The sequence below is a fragment of the Elgaria multicarinata genome, chromosome 9, assembly GCF_023053635.1.
Source record: "Elgaria multicarinata webbii isolate HBS135686 ecotype San Diego chromosome 9, rElgMul1.1.pri, whole genome shotgun sequence".
NCBI classification, from domain to species: Eukaryota; Metazoa; Chordata; class Lepidosauria; order Squamata; family Anguidae; genus Elgaria; species Elgaria multicarinata.
The window spans coordinates 11,840,438-11,859,304 of record NC_086179.1 but is presented as its reverse complement, the minus strand read 5'-3'; the positions used below and the strand labels follow the sequence as shown (position 1 = coordinate 11,859,304).

General features: G+C 46.0%; 1 protein-coding gene across 1 annotated transcript; it reads right to left on the bottom strand.

The window, feature by feature from the left end:
* Nucleotides 1-220: 220 nt before the first annotated feature.
* On the bottom strand, nt 221-10,434 carry ECHDC3 (enoyl-CoA hydratase domain containing 3). The gene is made up of 5 exons (XM_063134263.1): nt 10,256-10,434; nt 6,369-6,490; nt 5,019-5,116; nt 2,592-2,792; nt 221-920 (listed from the first exon to the last, which is right to left on the bottom strand). The coding sequence occupies exons 1-5, from the start codon at nt 10,432-10,434 to the stop codon at nt 606-608; spliced, it is 915 nt and encodes a 304-aa protein (XP_062990333.1). The 3' UTR covers nt 221-605.
* Between the last annotated feature and the right edge of the window lie 8,433 nt (nt 10,435-18,867).

The window sequence follows — 18,867 nt, the reverse complement described above, 5'->3', positions numbered from 1 at the left end:
ACCCAGCTATAGTATCTATCAAATACAGCCCTACTGTCTCTTGAGCTATTACAATAGTCAATGATTTCCTGAATGATATTGCACCTTGGCTAATTAACAAATCAAGATGTGGCTGACGGTCATTTTGTGCAGACCAAAGAACAGCCACACTTTTTAAGCAGCACTTGCTGCATAATTAGGGTACTAGTCCTTTTGATTTTCAAAGATAGAAGGCACCAGCTTTGGGAATCTCGAGACCTTATTTGCATTTAATATTTTATTTATTTATTTAAGCATTTTTATGCCTCCATTCAGCCAAAAAAGGCTCTCACGGAGGCTTACAAAAGTATTTCTTGACAGTTCCTGCCCACAGGCTTACAATCTAAAAGACATGACACAAAAGGAAAGGGGATTGGGAGGGAGGCGGAGGCGGGGGGAAAGGAAAGCAAATTCAGGCACTACAATCTTAGTTGCAAAGTTCAGTAGTCAAAGTTGACAGTTGGCATCAGGAGGGAGGGGGCTCTCAGCTGGAGCTGGACCCAGGCACGATGGAGAGGTGCCTGGCTGATGCTTCCTCCATAATATGGTTCTTCAAAGGTCAAGGGTGTCCTTCGGGAAACTCCATTTCAGGTATGAGACCAGGCAGGCTTGCGTTTAGAGATGAAGGCCTCGATCCCTTCCTGACCATCCTTGAGGGCAAGGTTGTCCACCATGACCCGGGAGGCTATTCTGTAGGCGGTGCCGACATCCTGCTCAATCTGTTTGTAAAAAGTGGCTTTCCCCAGAGACACAACGGAGCGGCTGCACGCACATATCTTGCGGGCGATTCTCAGGGTCTCATCTTCCAACTTGTCCTCTGGTACCACCCTGCTGATGAGCCCGTGCAGAAGCGCGTCCTGGGCTGTCATAGGCTCTCCTGTAAACAGCATCTCCAGTGCAACCTGTACAGAATCGTCGCAATCAGAGAAACAGATTTTCTGAGATTCGCCTAATTCAGGACCAAACCAGATATAGGGCCGGGTTGCGCAATCACTGCAGCCCACCATGGTGAGTTTTGGTGCCCCATGGGCTCCAGGTTGAAAATTTAACCCCTGCAGCTTGTGTCATCTGAACGTGGTGAGGGTGGCTTGTTGGGGTGGTTAACAAACCACCCACAGGCCGTGGGTTCTGAGTGGTCCATGGGTTCATGCTGCTTCTGACTCTGGCAGTAGCACATAGCCATAATAACCTCCGATACGATCATCCTCCATGAATTTTTAACATCCCCTTTGAAAGTCATTGGTAGCCAGGGAATTCCATAGTTTAACTACGTGCTGTGTGAAAATCCACTTCTTTTGTCTGTCCTGAGCATCGACCGACACCAATACAACCATTGGGCCTGTTCAGACAACACGCTAAGCCATGGTGAGGTTGCTAACCCTTTTGCGGCAAATGGTTAGTGAGCGCGTTTAAACCACGGTTATGAAGCCACCATGGACAGGAACGGTTCACACAACACACTAAGCCACAATGTGTCACTCAAAATGCTTGACTGTGGCTTAGTGTGTCGTCTGAACATGCCCAAACCAAGTGGCATGTGTGGTGATTTGGCCATTATAGGCTCTTGGACCTCTTTGAGCCTGAGGGCTGAATTCAATTTCAGAAGAAGCTCTCAGGAGCTGAATTCCAGTGATGAGTGAGGCAGAAAGTAAAAGAGGACTGGGCCAAACCTCCAGTATATGGTAACTTAAATGTCCTACTGCCAGTGTAGAAGCCGTGGGAGAGGCATTTTTGAGCTAAACATTATGGCTTGGCGTGTGACTTAGTGTGTCACATGAACCATTCCTAACTAGGGATGTGCTCCGCTTCTCCTCGAACCGGAGAAGCAGGAGTGGAGCAGGGGGCTTTGCCTGCCCTTAAGCAGAGGTGAAGAGGATTGGGGGGCCGGCGGAGCGTGGCGAAGAGGATCGAGGTGAAGGCGGATCCTTCGCCTCGATCCAGAGCTCCGCCAGAAAGGTAAGAGGGGTTTACCAGGCCCTGCCGCTGTCGCCATGCGGCGACAGCGGCAGGGCCCGGTAAACACCCCCTCCCTCCTCTCCCTTACCTGCATCCATCCACGGTCCCTCGGCTTCTTCAATTGAGCCCGCGGCTCAACCAGGAAGTCTAGGCCGCACTTGCGGCCCAGACTTCCTGGTTGAGCCACGGGCTCAATTGAAGAAGCCGAGGGACCGCGGACGGACACAGGTAAGGCCCCCGTCCCCCTTGGTCTCTGTAGGTAAGGGAGAGGACGGAGGGGGCCTTACCTGGCGCCACTCCCCTCCAATGCGGAGCTCCGATTCGGAGCCGGAGCTCTACGGCGAAGAGGAGCGGACTGTGGGCGGAGCGGCGCAGAGCGGGCCGATCCAAAATGTTCGGATCAGCCCGTGGGGCGGATCGGGGGGTCCGTGCACACCCCTATTCCTAACCATGGTGGCTCCCTAACCACGGTTAAAATATGCTTATTAACCATTTGCTGCAAAAGGTTTAGCGACCTAACCATGGCTTAGCGTGTCGTTTGAACAGGCCCTATATTTAGTCTCATTTCCATAGTCCGAGAAAAAGCTTTAAGAAATCCTCCTTTCGACGGGACCCACCTTTCTAGGGAGAGATCTCCCCACAGCCACTGCAGGCGTCGAGCAGAACAGCCCAACGTTTACTCCCGGGGTGGCAAACCTGGACGTCTCACTGGCCACGGCAATATCACAGCTTGCTACCAGTTGACAGCCGGCTGCAGTAGCCAGGCCATTCACCTTGGCAATGACGGGGACAGGTAGCTTGGGAAGCAAAGTCATAACCTGTAAGAAAAAGAGTTTTTAAAAAGGAAGAGAGAACAATACCCATACTCTTGTAAAACCCAAGAGTCCTATAGTATCTTTTTTATTTTCATGAAAGCATATGAACGAATTGGGGTGCCGCAGGGCTCAGTCCTGGGCCCAGTGCTCTTCAACATTTTTATTAATGATTTGGATGAGGAGGTGCAGGGAACGCTTATCAAATTTGCAGATGGCACAAAATTGGGTGGGATAGCTAATACCCTGGAAGACAGAAACAAACTTCAAAGTGATCTTGATAGGCTGGAGTGCTGGGCTGAAAACAACAGAATGAAATTTAATAGGGAAAAATGCCAAGTTCTACATTTAGGAAATAGAAGCCAAAGGCACAGTTACAAGATGGGGGATACTTGGCTCAGCAATACTACAAACGAGAAGGATCTTGGAATTGTTGTGGATCGCAAGCTGAATATGAGCCAACAGTGCGATATGGCTGCAAGAAAGGCAAATGCTATTTTGGGCTGCATTAATAGAAGTATAGCTTCCAAATCACGTGAGGTACTGGTTCCTCTCTATTCGGCCGTGGTTAGGCCTCATCTAGAGTATTGCGTCCAGTTCTGGGCTCCACAATTCAAGAAGGACGCAGACAAGCTGCAGCGTGTTCAGAGGAGGGCAACCAGGATGATCAGGGGTCTGGAAACAAAGCCCTATGAAGAGATACTGAAAGAACTGGGCATGTTTAGCCTGGAGAAGAGAAGATGGAGGGGAGACATGATAGCACTCTTCAAATACTTAAAAGGTTGTCACACAGAGGAGGGCCAGGATCTCTTCTCGATCCTCCCAGAGTGCAGGACACGGAATAACGGGCTCAAGTTAAAGGAAGCCAGATTCCAGCTGGACATCAGGAAAAACGTCCTGACTTTTAGACCAGTACGACAATGGAACCAGTTACCTAGGGAGGTTGTGGGCTCTCCCACACTAGAGGCCTTCAAGAGGCAGCTGGACAACCATCTGTCAGGGATGCTTTAGGGTGGATTCCTGCATTGAGCAGGAGGTTGGACTCGGTGGCCTTGTAGGCCCCTTCCAACTCCGCTATTCTATGATTTATATTTGTTTCAAATATCAATAGACTGTTTGTCAGAGACAGGTACCTCCCACCCCCCAGAACCCATTTAAAGCAAAACACCAATTACCTTACATTAAACCCAGCAATGGAGAATAAGTCTATAAAACCAGATAAAAGCATTAGACTAAAAGCCGAGACTAATAAAAAGACCTATGCATCTATGCCTGGTTTGCAGAATACTAGAAACCCAATGGGATCATCCCATGAAACTGAGTGATGAGAGATACAGGACTGTTAAAAGGAAGGACTTCTTCACACAGCGGTATAGTTAAATGATGGAATTCACTACTGTAAGAGGCGGTGATGGCCATCAACTTGGATGGGAATCGGACAAATTCATATAGGAGATGGCTAGCAATGGCCACCAGCCCTGATGGCGACATGCTGCCACCAGTCTCAGAGACACTATGTCTCTGTATGCCAGTTGATGGGGAACAGTAGGAGTTATTCACAGTAGGACAGTGATATTACATATATGTCCTGCTTGAAGGCTGTCCACTGGGGTATCTGGTTGGCCACGATGGGAAGAGAATCCTGGACTAGATAGTCTTTGGTCTGATTCACCATGCTTGTTCCTATGTGTTGTCCTGACACCCAAAAGACAACAGAGTCAGGACCAGGTGAGAGCACTTGGGGAACGGTCACCCATGGGGTGGGGGGAGAGCAGAGAAGTCCCTATCCCAGGTCTCATCATGTCTTGCTTCAAAGGGGCCCTCCAATCAAGATCATAGAATCATACAGTTCGAAGGAGATCATCTACCAGCCTTTCTCAACCTGGGGCGCTCCAGATGTGTTGGACTACAACTCCCAGAATGCCCCAGCCAGTGCTGGCTGGGGCATTCTGGGAGATGCAGTCCAACACATCTGGAGTGCCCCAGGTTGAGAACCACTGATCTAGTCCAACCCCTGCTCAGTGCAGGATCTGCAGTAGAAGATACAATGACAGCAACCCTGAGAGATGGCTATTCAGCCCCCTTAAACAACTCCAGCCCACCACCGCCCGAAAAAGGTTTTTTCAGTGGAGGCTAGTGGTTCCGATGTCAGTGGGGGCAGTGAATCCACTCCAGGTTTCAATCAGAACCAGTCAGAACTCTAAAGGAGCTATCCAAGTTGTGTAAACTCACCTCAGAGCAGGTCTCAAAGACCTCTAGGTGGTGCTTCTCGCCTTGCTCGCAAGTCAGTTCCTTTAAGTCATGGCCGGACGAGAAAACCGGCCCTTCACCTTTGAAGAAATTTGTGAAAAGAAAAGCAAGAGACATTTTGCAATGTAACACATTGACTGGGTGCTCACGATCACCATGGCTTAAACAAGCCACAGTGGCTTGTTTAAGCTGTGGCGCATGCCAGGCGCCATTTGCCTAATTACCCACACAAGCATGGCTTGTCATGTCATCCGAACCTGGGCAGCAAGGCTTGTTGGAACAGGAACAACCCTCCCAAAAAAACTAACAACACCCCCCCAGGCCATGGGTTATTTGAGGGTTGTTTCTCCCTCCGACAAATCATATTGCTTGGGTTTGGATGACACAACAAACATTAATTAGGCAAATGACACTCGGCACACACCAGCAGGCACCTCGGCTTAAACAAGCCACCGTGCTCATGCAAACTGGGCCACTGTTATTTATTATTATTATTATTATTTATTTATATAGCACCATCAATGTACATGGTGCTGTACAGATTACACAGTAAATAGCAAGACCCTGCCGCATAGGCTTACAATCTAATAAAGTTGTAGTAAACAATAAGGAGGGAAAGAGAATGCAAACAGGCACAGGGAAGTGTAAACAGGCACCGGGTAGGGTGAAGCTAACAGTATAGAGTCAGAACAAACTCAATATTTAAAAGCTATAGGGAAAAGAAAAGTTTTTAGCTGAGTTTTAAAAGCTGTGATTGAGTTTGTAGTTCTCAAGTGTTCTGGAAGAGCGTTCCAGGCGTAAGGGGCAGCAGAAGAAAAAGGACGAAGCCGAGTAAGGGAAGTGGAGGTCTTTGGGCAGGCGAGAAGCATGGCATCAGAGGAGCGGAGAGCACGAGCGGGGCAATAGTGTGAGATGAGAGAGGAGAGATAGGCAGGAGCTAGACCGTGAAAAGCTTTGAAGGTCAACAGGAGAAGTTTATATTGGATTCTGGAGTGAATTGGAAGCCAATGAAGAGATTTCAGAAGTGGAGTGACATGGTCAGAGCGGCGGGCCAAGAAGATGATCTTAGCGGCAGAGTGGTGGACAGAGACCAGCGGACTGATGTGAGACGAAGGAAGGCCAGAGAGAAGAAGGATGCAGTAGTTGCACTGTTGATTGAACACATGATGAGAATAGAGAGATGGGCCTGAGCAGCAGATGGAAGGATCAAAGATAAAGAAAGAAGACAAGACCATTCAGAGCAGGAAGATTGAGAAAGAACAACATGGAGCATTGCCTTCCATTTCTGCCCACCATATATACACACAGAGAGAGCTTTGATAACCAAAATACCTGAAATGATAATGACTCGCACTTCGGGGCTTTCAATATCACGCAGGATGTCCTCACGGAGAGACCTCAGCATGGGGAGAGAAAGGGCGTTTCTTTTCCGAGGGTTGTTCAAGACGATATTCCTGTAAAGGCAAGTCTTTAGACGAGATGGCTCAAAAATCTCGACAAAATTGTGACAAAGGTTTGTGGATATGGAGGATTGTGAAGGTAAGTGCTACACCTCCAGTAAAAATGTGAAGAGCATAAAATGGGTTACTCTTACTTTGCCAGTTGGAAATACAACATAAAACCTCCAATCAATCATCTTGGGGTGTTATAATACATTTTGCTATATTATAAGGCATACATACTTGATGCCAAATTTCATCAATGTCAAATTGAGTGAATAATTCCACTCTCTACAGTACTAGCTCTGAAAAAGTGTAAGAACAGTTGTTGCAGTGACTCCAAATAATGGGGCTGCTCCAGGTCATTGATAGCGCATGGAATAACGTGCTTAGGGTACATTCCAACACCATATTTCAAGACAGCTCTGTTGCCATTGTCAAAATATGCATACTGCCATCTTGGATTTTAGAGGCCAGGGAATACGTAATGTGGCATTACTTGTTGGTACAAGGAGAGTTGGGAAGGTATCCAATAAATATTATTTGTTGCTCTAATGAATTATCTTGCAATTATCTGTGATGAAATATTTCAACATATTTTCCCAAACGCCACTCATTTAAGAAGCTGCCTCCCTCTTCTACCAGGCCTGGTGTCATCACCCAGAATCCTCAGGAAGTGACCAAAGCCCAGTACCGTTTGTGACATCTGCTGGGCCTGTTGTGGTCTGTGCTCTTGGCCCTTGACAGCCACCAATTCCCCCATAATGCAATGCCCCGGAAGTTCCATGGCATTCTGGGTAAAAAAGAAGTGTCACCATGTTTTTTTAAACCCCACAATGCTGCTGAACGATGGAACTTCTGGGGCATTGCATCTTGGGAAAACTAAGACTGTGACCACAGTACCCTGTTGAGGGCCCTTTCAACCTGGAACTGGTACTGCCTTCAACCAAGTCATGTAGCGCCCATCAACAAGAGCTTGACATCGTTGTATTAATTATCCAGGCTATTTTAAAACAGGATGGCTGAGATCTGAAGAACTACACATGCCAAAGATAGGGTGACCATCTGTAAAGGAGGACACGGCTCCTGTATCTTTAACAGTTGTATTATTATTATTATTATTATTATTATTATTATTATTATTATTATTTATTTATATAGCACCATCAGTGTACATGGTGCTGTACAGAGTAAAACAGTAAATAGCAAGACCCTGCCGCATAGGCTTACAATCTAATAAAGTCATAGTAAAACAATAAGGAGGGGAAGAGAATGCAAACAGGTACAGGGTAGGGTAAGCAGGCACAGGGTAGGGTAAAACTAACAGTAGAAAGTAACAGTAGAAGTCTGCACAACATCAAGTTTTAAAAGCTTTAGGAAAAAGAAAAGTTTTTAGTTGAGCTTTAAAAGCTGCGGTTGAACTTGTAGTTCTCAAATGTTCTGGAAGAGCGTTCCAGGCGTAAGGGGCAGCAGAAGAGAATGGACGAAGCCGAGCAAGGGAAGTAGAGGCCCTTGGGCAGGCGAGAAACATGGCATCAGAGGAGCGAAGAGCACGAGCGGGGCAATAGTGTGAGATGAGAGAGGAGAGATAGGAAGGAGCTAGACCGTGAAAAGCTTTGAAGGTTAACAGGAGAAGTTTATATTGAAAAGGGAATTTCAGCAGGTGACATTTGTATATATGGAGAACCTGGTGAAATTTCCTCTTCATCACCACAGTTAAAGCTGCAGGTGCCCTGCCCTCTTTTAAATCTGGTAGCTTTAGTACAGCTCCTGCAGCTTTAACTGCTGTGATGAAGAGGGAATTTCACCAGGTTCTCCATATATATATATATATATATATATATATATATACACACACAAATGACACCTGTTGAAATTCCCTTTTCTATGCAACTGTTAAAGATACAGGAGCCCTGTCCTCCTTTTCAGATGGTCACCCTACCAAAGGGGGCTTTGGGCATTCAATTCTCCAAACACCAGACTCATGCATTAGATGAAACTTAGGGTACTTTGAAAAGCAGATTATGAAAAAGCGTACGTGTCTGGTGTAGTACCAAGTCTTTCAGCATGCCTTAAAAAATGCTGCAGAAAAAAAAAGGATCACAAAGTTACTTTCTTACTGTTTAATTTGTATCACTTTAAAGTATAACACATTTGTTATAGTAGTATAAAGCATCATAGTCTAGGGCAGTTGTTCTCAACTTGGCACTTTTCAGGTGTATTGGACTACAACCTCCAGCATCCCCTAACCGGCTGCTGCAGGGTGCTGCTGTCATCTTAACAACTAACTTGTATTATGGCAAACGTTTTCACCGGTCAAAGCTTATATTGTCAGTTATAAACAAATCTATGGCACAATCCTATGTAAGGTGTGTGTGTGTGTGTGTGTGTGAGAGAGAGAGAGAGAGAGAGAATGGGGGGAGGGGAAATAGGGGATAACAGGATTAAAAAAGAAGACGCTCCCCCCTCCATTCTTTCTGGGAATTTCCCCCCTGGCCTTCAAATCTCTATTCAGAAGTGAGACTCAATGGATTCACTCCCAGGCAAGTGTATATAAGACTGTAAATTCATAATGCCAAATTTCCGTAACTTATCCATATATCAAAATTTAAAAAAGTTTTCTGGTTGCAAAACTCAAGAGGCTTTTTTTGTTTTTGTTTTTAAAGCCCAGAAACCCTGTGTACAGAATACACTTCCAATTCTGTTTGACCAGCAGGGTTGTTTTGGCCACTCTAGACAAAGTCCACCGTTAAACCACTTCTCCTCCAGGTCAGTGACGTCACGTACTCTGCAAACTACATGATAGCACTCTTCAAATACTTAAAAGGTCATCACACAGAGGAGGGCCAAGATCTCTTCTCGATCCTCCCAGAGTGCAGGACACGGAATAACGGGCTCAAGTTAAAGGAAGCCAGATTCCAGCTGGACATCAGGAAAAACTTCCTGACTGTTAGAGCAGTACGACAATGGAATCAGTTACCTAGGGAGGTTGTGGGCTCTCCCACACTAGAGGCATTCAAGAGGCAGCTGGACAACCATCTGTCAGGGATGTTTTAGGGTAGGGTGACCATATGAAAAGGAGGACCGGGCTCCTGTATCTTTAACAGTTGTATTGAAAAGGGAATTTCTGCAGGTGTTATTTGTATATATGGAGAACCTGGTGAAATTTCTTCATCACAACAGTTAAAGCTGCAGGTGCCCTGCCCTCTTTTAAATCTGGTCACTCTAGTATAGCTCCTGCACTTTAACTGTTGTAATGAAGAGAGAATTTCACCAGGTTCTCCATATATACAAATGACACCTGCTGAAATTCCCTTTTCTATGCAACTGTTAAAGATGCAGGAGCCGCGTCCTCATTCTCATATGGCCACCCTACTTTAGGGTGGATTCCTGCATTGAGCAGAGGGTTGGACTCGATGGCCTTGTAGGTCCCTTCCAACTCTGCTATTCTATGATTCTTCACCTAGAATGACGATTTTCTCCTGACATGCAACCAGCACGGCCAACGGCCAGGCATGCTGGGATTTGTAGTCCAGGCAGCAGCTGGAGAGGGCATCAGGACAGGAAAAGCGCGTGGGGGGGGGGACCCATTCTTTTAACCTCCCCACCCCAGCTGTAAAAAAAATATCAGCCTCGTCTTCCAAATGTGCAGGAGGAGGCAATACGGGCGAGCCCCTGGCCAAAAGGGACGGCTGGGGGCTTGGTCAGCTAGCCAAGGCGCTAGCCCCTGTTGTTTGCGTCTTGGCCATCTGCTTCTCCGCTCTGCAGCTTTGCACCCACCTGATGCCGTCCAGCTGCCACGACCGGGTGATCTTCTGCTCTGTTGCCGCCGCCTGGTGGTGCTGCCGCCGCCCAGGTGCATCTGGGGCTCCGCGGGTGCCTGCTGCAGACGCGCCCCGGCAGACGCGGAAGAGCTCGGCCCACCGGAGGCTCCGGCCGCACGGAGCTCCAGCCGCCATTGCTCCGTTAGGTGGCGCCGCCGCTGCTCGCTGCTGCCCCCTAGCGGCTGCTGATGCAACGGTCTCTTTCAGGGAAAGTGCGAGGAAGGAAATGCATTAGACGCGACGCCCTTGTAAGCTCACACTGACCGACCCATTGAATTCAATGGGATTTACTTCTGAGAAGACATGCATAGGCTTGTGCTGGGAGGCTGCAAGCTTGTATACCCATCCTGACCTGAGCAAAGGAGGATTGTCATAACTTTTAAGTCTCAGCCAGGCTTAAAGATAGATCTGGGTTCAATTTTTCTTAAGTATTTATTCAGGGTCCAATTTGTATTAGTTGTAATTTAACTAATTTTATTTATTTATTTATTTATTTATTGCATTTCTATACTTCCCAATAGCCAAAGCTCTGTGGGCGGTTTACAAAATTAAGACAATTCAAAACAAAACAACAGTATAAAAACATTATATAAAATACAATATACAAGTACAACCAAGAATAATAATAATAATAATAATAATAATAATAATAATAATAATAATAACAACCCGCCTCCCCCTCTGGATCGAGGCAGGGTACAACACAAAGAAAAACACCATAAAAACAGCACCAATGCAAAAATACAAATTTAAAATGCAGATTTAAAACAGCAAAGTTAAAATTAATTTATAGACTGTTAAAATACTGAGAGAATAAAAAGGTCTTCACCGGGTGTTTAAAAGAATATAATGTAGGTGCCAAGCGAACCTCCTTAGGGAGCTCATTCCACAGCAGAGAAGGCCCTCCTCCTGGTAGCGGGCTTCCACAGTGGTTCCCAATATAATTTCATGTATTATATGGTATTTAGTGTTGTTCCCTGCCTTGTTCCAGAAGGAGAGGCAGGTTGTTGCTGTTATTCTTATTATTCAAGGAAACCACACTCCCTGCCCGTTCCCATTCCCCTCATTGTAGAGTGGCCATATGAAAAGGAGGACAGGGCTCCTGTATCTTTAACAGTTGCATAGAAAAGGGAATTTCAGCAGGTGTCATTTGTATATATGGGGAACCTGGTGAAATTCCCTCTTCATCACAACAGTTAAAGCTGCAGGTGCCCTGTCCTCTTTTAAATCTGGTCACTCTAGTATAGCAAGTGCAAAAGCAAGGAAAACCCCGTGGGGGAGTAAAAAGAAGCCAAAGGCAAAGGTAGAACCAGGCAATCTTCAAAACGAAATATTTACAAAAGTTTATTTACAGTGCACTGTAAATAAACTTTTGTAAATATTTCGTTTTGAAGATTGCCTGGTTCTACCTTTGCCTTTGGCTTCTTTTTACTCCCACTCTAGTATAGCTCCTGAACCTTTAACTGTTGTGATGAAGAGGGAATGTCACCAGGTTCTCCATATATACAAATGACACCTGCTGAAATTCCCTTTTCTATGCAACTGTTAAAGATACAGGAGCCCTGTCCTCCTTTTCATAGGGTCACCCTACCTCATTGCCTGCGCAAAGAGAACTGCGCTGGCTTCCTCTCTACGCTCAGAAAACAGAGTATATAGATGGGGAAAACGGGGCACATAGGGAAAACGGACTACTGTGCATCCCTCCAGCAGCTGCTCCATTGGGGAGATGGGGGGAGGAGGAATGGCCATGGACCATAGAAAATGTCCGCGGCGGCAAGCACATCACTGGAAGTGGCAGTCGCTCTTGCTGGCAAACTCTATGGTCACTACCATTTACTCATTTTTCCACTGAAATGAGCTGTAAAACCAATGGGGTTCCTGTCACATGGCATGGGAACCATTGTGGAAGCCCCGCTAACCATTTGCAGAAGATGGTTAGGAGGTGTGGGTAGTCTGCCCACTGTGGAGAGGGAATTCTCCCTCCACACGACAGGCTAACCCAACATGCATTGCATTTTTGAGCAATCTACAGTGGGTTATCGTGCCATTTAAAGAGGTCTCCAGTCTTTTGATTCCCTCCATCTTTTGTTTCATTCCGCACAGCACAGGTGAGCAGACTTGAGGTTTGCTCCTCCATTTATTTATATCTAGACCAACACACACACCCCGCACATAGAAACCTAGCATCTCAGATAGAAAGCAAGGCTACAACACTTCTCTGTGGCATGCTACTTTTCTTTGTATAGGAAAGTATTTCATCATGTGAGCCTTCCTGGTACCTACAGCCTGACGTGGAAATCACCCAGAAACCTTCTCCATTGCTGTTGTGGGAACTAGGCTACGGATCTATAAACCTGATAGTGTTGTAATCGAGACTCAATGAAGTAAGCAGGAACTGACTTTCTGCATTGTTCCTTCATGTTTACATTGCATCAGAGATTGGGTCACATTTTTAAGTGTGTGCAAAATGTTCTGACCTGGAGGCAAGAGTCTTCTTTCTGTTATACAGGTTCGGCTCCGACTGAGTCACGGATCCAGACAGCCCAAGGGAGTTTCTCTCTCTCTCTCTGTTTTTATACAGATGATGAGTCCATTGAATGCTCATTACTGGGCACTCACGGATTTTCATGGGTCCCTCTCATGACATCTGCATCCCATGTACCTAATACCACCCCCTACCTTCTTCGCTTACGTACAAACCACCCCAGTAAGTCCAACTTACTTTTAAAGACGGAAGTTGCCGCTATCTCCTGCTGTGTGCAGGAGAAGCAGCGGGATCAAAACGGCCCTCTGAATGGACAGTTTCCAGCAGTACCTGACAGGCTTTTACCACCACATGCCTCCTTCAGGAAGGGTCTTCAAGCTGTAACCTCTGGCAAGTGGCTAATCTAGCAGACTGCCCCCATCTCCTCTTAACTCCACCCACTTGAGCCTGTGGTGGACTCTGGGATCTGTCAATGCTGACGCTCCCTCCCTCTCTGACAAAGATGGAGTTCCCAAGGAGTGGAAGGAGGGAGAAGACGATCTCTGAGCCTGGCCCTCCTGTTGGATAAGCTCCCGGGAAGATTCCATCTTGACTCCTGGAGAGTCTTGGAGAATTTTCTCTCCTGCTTCCTGTCTTGGCTCTGAGTCCAATTTGGGATCCACCCCAGGGAGACCAGGCCCGATCCTCACAAGATGGTCTTCAAGTAGCAGGGCCACACCATTTAGGTCTTTAAAGCTTAAAACCAGGACTCCAAATTGGGCTTGGAAAAGCACTAACAGTGAATGCAGCTGGCGCAGTATTGGTGTCACATGAACTGACCCCCCCTTAGCCCTCACCAATATCTGGGCATCTGTATTCTGCACCAGCTGAAGCTCCTGAATCGTCTTCAAAGGCAGCCCCACATAGAGCATATTACAGTACTCCAGCCTCGATGTGACCAGAACGTGCATAACTGAGGCAAGATCCTCCCAGTCCATATGGGAACAATACCGGCATATCAGCCTAAGATGATAAAAAAAGTCCTTTTGGCCTCTACTGCCATGTGAGCTTCCCCAGTTAGCTCTGAGTCTAGCATACCCAAAACTGCTCACTTGTTCCTTCATGGGGAGCGCGAGCCCATCCAGAACCAGATGTAATCTCGGCTTGTCTTTCAGATATCTCAGCCTGGCTGCTTCATCGTCGTTTGAAACTTAATATGGCAAAAACTGAACTGCTTGTTTTTCCTCCTAAACCTGCTCCTCACCTCTCATTCTCTCTTACTGTCAACGATGTCACGCTTACTTCGGTCAAGGAAGTTCGTAGTCTTGGCTTTATATTTGATTCCTCGCTCTCCTTTATTCCTCATACCGAGGCAGTAGCTAAATCCTGTCGTTTCTTCCTGTATAATATTGCCAGGATTCGACCATTTTTGTCGGTCTCTTCTGCCAAGACTCTCGTTCACGCACTGGTTATCTCTCGGTTGGACTACTGCAACCTTCTTCTCTCTGGCCTTCCTTCATATCACATCAGTCCACTGGTCTCTGTCCACCACTCTGCTGCTAAGATCATCTTCTTGGCCCGCCGCTCTGACCATGTCACTCCACTTCTGAAATCTCTTCATTGGCTTCCAATTCACTCCAGAATCCAATATAAACTTCTCCTGTTGACCTTCAAAGCTTTTCACGGTCTAGCTCCTGCCTATCTCTCCTCTCTTATCTCACACTATTGCTCCGCTCGTGCTCTCCGCTCCTCTGATGCCATGCTTCTCGCCTGCCCAAGGACCTCCACTTCCCTTACTCGGCTTCGTCCTTTTTCTTCTGCTGCCCCTTACGCCTGGAATGCTCTTCCAGAACACTTGAGAACTACAAACTCAATCACAGCTTTTAAAACTCAGCTAAAAACTTTTCTTTTCCCTATAGCTTTTAAATATTGAGTTTGTTCTGACTCTATACTGTTAGCTTCACCTTCACCCCACCCGGTGCCTATTTACACTTCCCTGTGCCTGTTTGCATTCTCTTTCCCTCCTCATTGTTTACTACAACTTTATTAGATTGTAAGCCTATGCGGCAGGGTCTTGCTATTTACTGTGTAATCTGTACAGCACCATGTACATTGATGGTGCTATATAAATAAATAAATAATAATAATAATAATAATCATCTTCTGTCCAGATTACTCGGTTTCTATATCTATAGTTCTTCCATCTTTTTCTGGATTAAGTCTCAGGTTGTTTGCCCTCTGCCTCGTCCATCCCAAAACTGCCTGCAGACTACACCAGGAAGGCTCAACAACAACACCACACCTGCTCTGGGCTGTCTGTAGCAAGCCAGCTTGTTGGCAGACAGCTAACTGATCATTTCCCCTTCCACCTTATAAAACTTTATTTTGATTGAACACATTTTGATTGTTTTAACAGCGCCCCATGAAAAATTGGTCCACGCTTCGACTTAGCAGTCCTGGCAGGGTGGGGCAGGTCCTTCACTTATGTTGTGAGCTTGACTTAAATACTGTATCTCAGTAATCCTTAACAACCATCCTATAATGTAGGCCAGTGCCACTATTCTGATAGTGGGGGCTGAGGTTGAGAGACTGTAGATTGTCTAAGACCACCGAAGGAGTCCAATGTGGAGGTGGGATTTGAACGTAGAACTTTCTGCATCAGAGCTTATTCTTTTATTTGCGATGGTACACTAGCAGGACTCTCCTTGGACCTGCCCATTTTTTGTCCCACCTCTAACTTCTCTCCATGTTCATAGACATGTCTCAAGCCATTTTGAGGCCTAAGGCAGGAAACCCAAATCCCCCCCCCCCCCGACCCACATGGTGGTTAGAAAGCAATAACAAACAATTGACAATTTTGCTGCCCTTTAATGCAAACCTGACACACTTGGGTCTGGTCCTGCAGTCCTTGGCCTCATCTGCAATATGAGGACAATACTACAGGCCTACCCTTCAGGGTTGTTGTAAAGGCTCTGAGTGAACAACCCACTGTGACTGCTGTTTACATTACATTTCCACCTGTCCCTGTGCTACTAGCATCGCTGTGTTTGCCCCAACCTCAAGACCTTAGGAGGAGACTACTTGGGTAGTCTCTTTTTGGCCGTACTGCTCTTTTTACTCTTTTTGGCCGTAGTACAGAAAGAAAAGATTTCTCCAGGGAAATTTGCCTGGTGCTGATTCTCAGGTCTTTTCCAGCACCATGCAAAGACATTTTAAAATTCCCAGGCCCCTTTTAACATTAGCTGACATTGGTTTTTATCTGATGCCCTCCTTTAAAATCCGCCGCGTTCAATGACAGTTGTTTTATTGTGGATTGCCTTCGTTTGCTCTTTACTGTTAGCTGTCCTCATAACATTATTTAAGATACAGAACATAAATCTTTTAATAAATACAGACAGGCATCAAGAAGTCCTTCTTCAGTTCCCTATATTGATTCTATCAGCTTCTTATACCTTTCCCAGCATGGAATCACAATTTTTCTCTTTCCGCTATGCGTGTCTTTGACCCGGCTCTGCTCTATCCTGGATTTAGATTTCATCTGCACTGTAGAATTTAGCTCTAAATGGGGTATCGAAGAAGAAGAAATAAGAGATGATGTGAAACAGAGATATCAGAGAAGTAAGAGGTGGGAAAAGCAGTCAGGAGGGAGTTAATGCAGAAAGGAGAATGTGCAAGGAGAAAGAAGAGAAAAAAATATAATTGGAAAGTGGGACAGGCTGAGGGAGATGGAGGGCATCTGTATTGACGGAAATAGATTCTTTTATCAGGTGAGGAAAGGCTCGCTGAAACTGTGCATTCAGAACAGATTCAGAAGTCAAGAACTAACAAGGAGAGAGGCCTGGATCAAGTGAACTGAGCCTTAAAACTCCAATGAAAAGCCGCCGGTGGAACTGGCAGGAGGACAAACGTACGAACAGGAGCAAATTCAGAGAGTAACGATTTAGGAAGCGAGTGTAAAATTGGACGTTTTAATAGAAGGCAGCCCAGAGGGAGGGAAAACAACAACCCACGGCTGTGGGCCAGATCCTCAAAGGGGACCAGTGCAATCCTGATTGCAAGGGATGGAAGCTGTGCAGAAGCACGATCCGACTTACAGACCAGGCACACTGAATGAGGAGTAAGCAAACGTTGTGGACAAAACTGATGATGCACCAAGGCACTGAGCGGTCTCATGGGGCGGGTGGGTGGTGGTGGGGAGAGGACACACAAAACATCTTTCTTTAGCTGTAGAACTCCTTGATAAGGAGAAAGAAGGGGAAATCCTTCCTCCTCCTCCTCCCCCAATAGGCACAACTGAGGCACCAGAACAAAGTAATGAATTGTCCAATGGGGTCAAGCTACATAGGATTCGGTAGCATGGGATAGGCAGAAAGTCCTTGATTCAAAGTCTGATTTAGCCATCGAGGGAAGGCCTATAGCTCAGTGGTAGAGCACACGCCCACAATCTAATAGATATAAGAGGGGGAAAGAATGGGGAGGAAAGAGGAAAACAAGCACACCCAGGCATCAATTCTTAAGGTTTTAAAACATTTTTATATATTCCTATTGATGCATATCAACAAACTGAGTAAGACAAGAACACGAGCCTTGTCCTGGTAGTTCAGTCTAGAATTCGACACTGAAGACTTATTATTCTGATGTTTGTTTCAGATAACCCTTTTGAGGCATGCTTTATTTACACATTCACTTACAAGGTCAGCATTAAGGGTTAGCATTGCCCGGCATTTTTCTTGGCCTATACTCCTCCAAGGGCTCCACCACTGATCCTGACCACCCCAACCTCCTTCTTGCTCCCTCTTAATCTGTCTTTGCAAGCAGCAGGTGGAGCGAGGAGAAAGAACAGCGTCCACTGTTCACCGTCCCTCTGGGAGCAGGTACAGATTGGGTTCAGTGGAAGAGGGCAAGCAGATGGGCTGCAGTCCCAGAGTATAGGGTGACCATATGAAAAGGAGGACAGGGCTCCTATATCTTTAAGAGTTGCATAGAAAAGGGAATTTCAGCAGGTGTCATTTGTAAAATCCCCTCTTCATCACAACAGTTCAAGCTGCAGGATCCATGCCTTCTTGACCAGATACTAAAGAAGGCAGGGTTCCTGCAGCTTTAATGGTTGTGATGAAGAGGGGACTTCACCAGGTTGTGCATGCCTACAAATGACACCTGCTGAAATTCCCTTATCTATGCAACTCTTAAAGATACAGGAGCCCTGTCCTCCTTTCCATATGGTTACCCTATATTTTGGGAGGAGGTGGTGAACCCATTTAGAAAGAAGCACTAAGAACATCAGTCCCAAGTCCTCTCTGCAAACAACTAGGTCACTTACAGTGCAATCCTATGCATGTTTACTCAGAAGTAACCCCCAAAGTGTGCACATGCTTGTAGCGTAGGGTGGCCATGTGTCCTCTTTTACACAGGATCATTCTTTGATGTAGGGTGACCACATGAAAAGGAAGACAGGGCTCCTGTATCTTTAATAATTGCATTGAAAAGGGAATTTCAGCAGTTGTCATTTGTATATATGGAGAACCTGGTGAAATTTCCTTTCATCACAACAGTTAAAGCTGCAGGTGCCCTGCCCTCTTTTAAATCTGGTCACTCTAGTATAGCTCCTGCACTTTAACTCTTGTGATGAAGAGGGAATTCCAACAGGTTCTCCATATATACAAAAGACACCTGCTGAAATTCCCTTTTCTATACAACTGTTAAAGATGCAGGAGCCCTGTCCTCCTTTTCATATGGTCACCCTATTTGAAGGGCTGTCTTGTCCAAGTCTAGCTTAAAGATAAGGAACCCTAAGAACTCTCAACTGCAACAAGTAGGTACATAGTCACCTGCTTGCAGTCTTGCACACTATGGTGAGATGTACTGTATTGTTATTTGAAGCATATTGGACAAAATCCAACAGAAATCCTACCTAGAGGAGATGTATTAAAATAAATGGGACTTAAGTTAGCCACGACTAACTTACGTCGCATTAATTTCAATGGGTTTGCTCTAGGGCTTGTGTTAGATCTTGCCTACTAATTACTTCTCAAATTGCTTCCATACATATAAATCAGCACATGCACATTTTATGCAAGTCACTATCCTCTTTTTGGGGGATGCAT

Bases quoted from the DNA above. Each gene is read 5' to 3' on its own strand.
- ECHDC3 (XM_063134263.1), bottom strand. From the start codon at position 10,434: ATGGCGGCTGGAGCTCCGTGCGGCCGGAGCCTCCGGTGGGCCGAGCTC. The intron at 6,491-10,255 runs GTGGGTGCAAAG...TTGCCTTTACAG, and splicing joins TGGCAGCTGGACGGCATCAG to GAATATCGTCTTGAACAACC. The intron at 921-2,591 runs GTGGGTCCCGTC...GATTCTGTACAG, and splicing joins GGAGATCTCTCCCTAGAAAG to GTTGCACTGGAGATGCTGTT.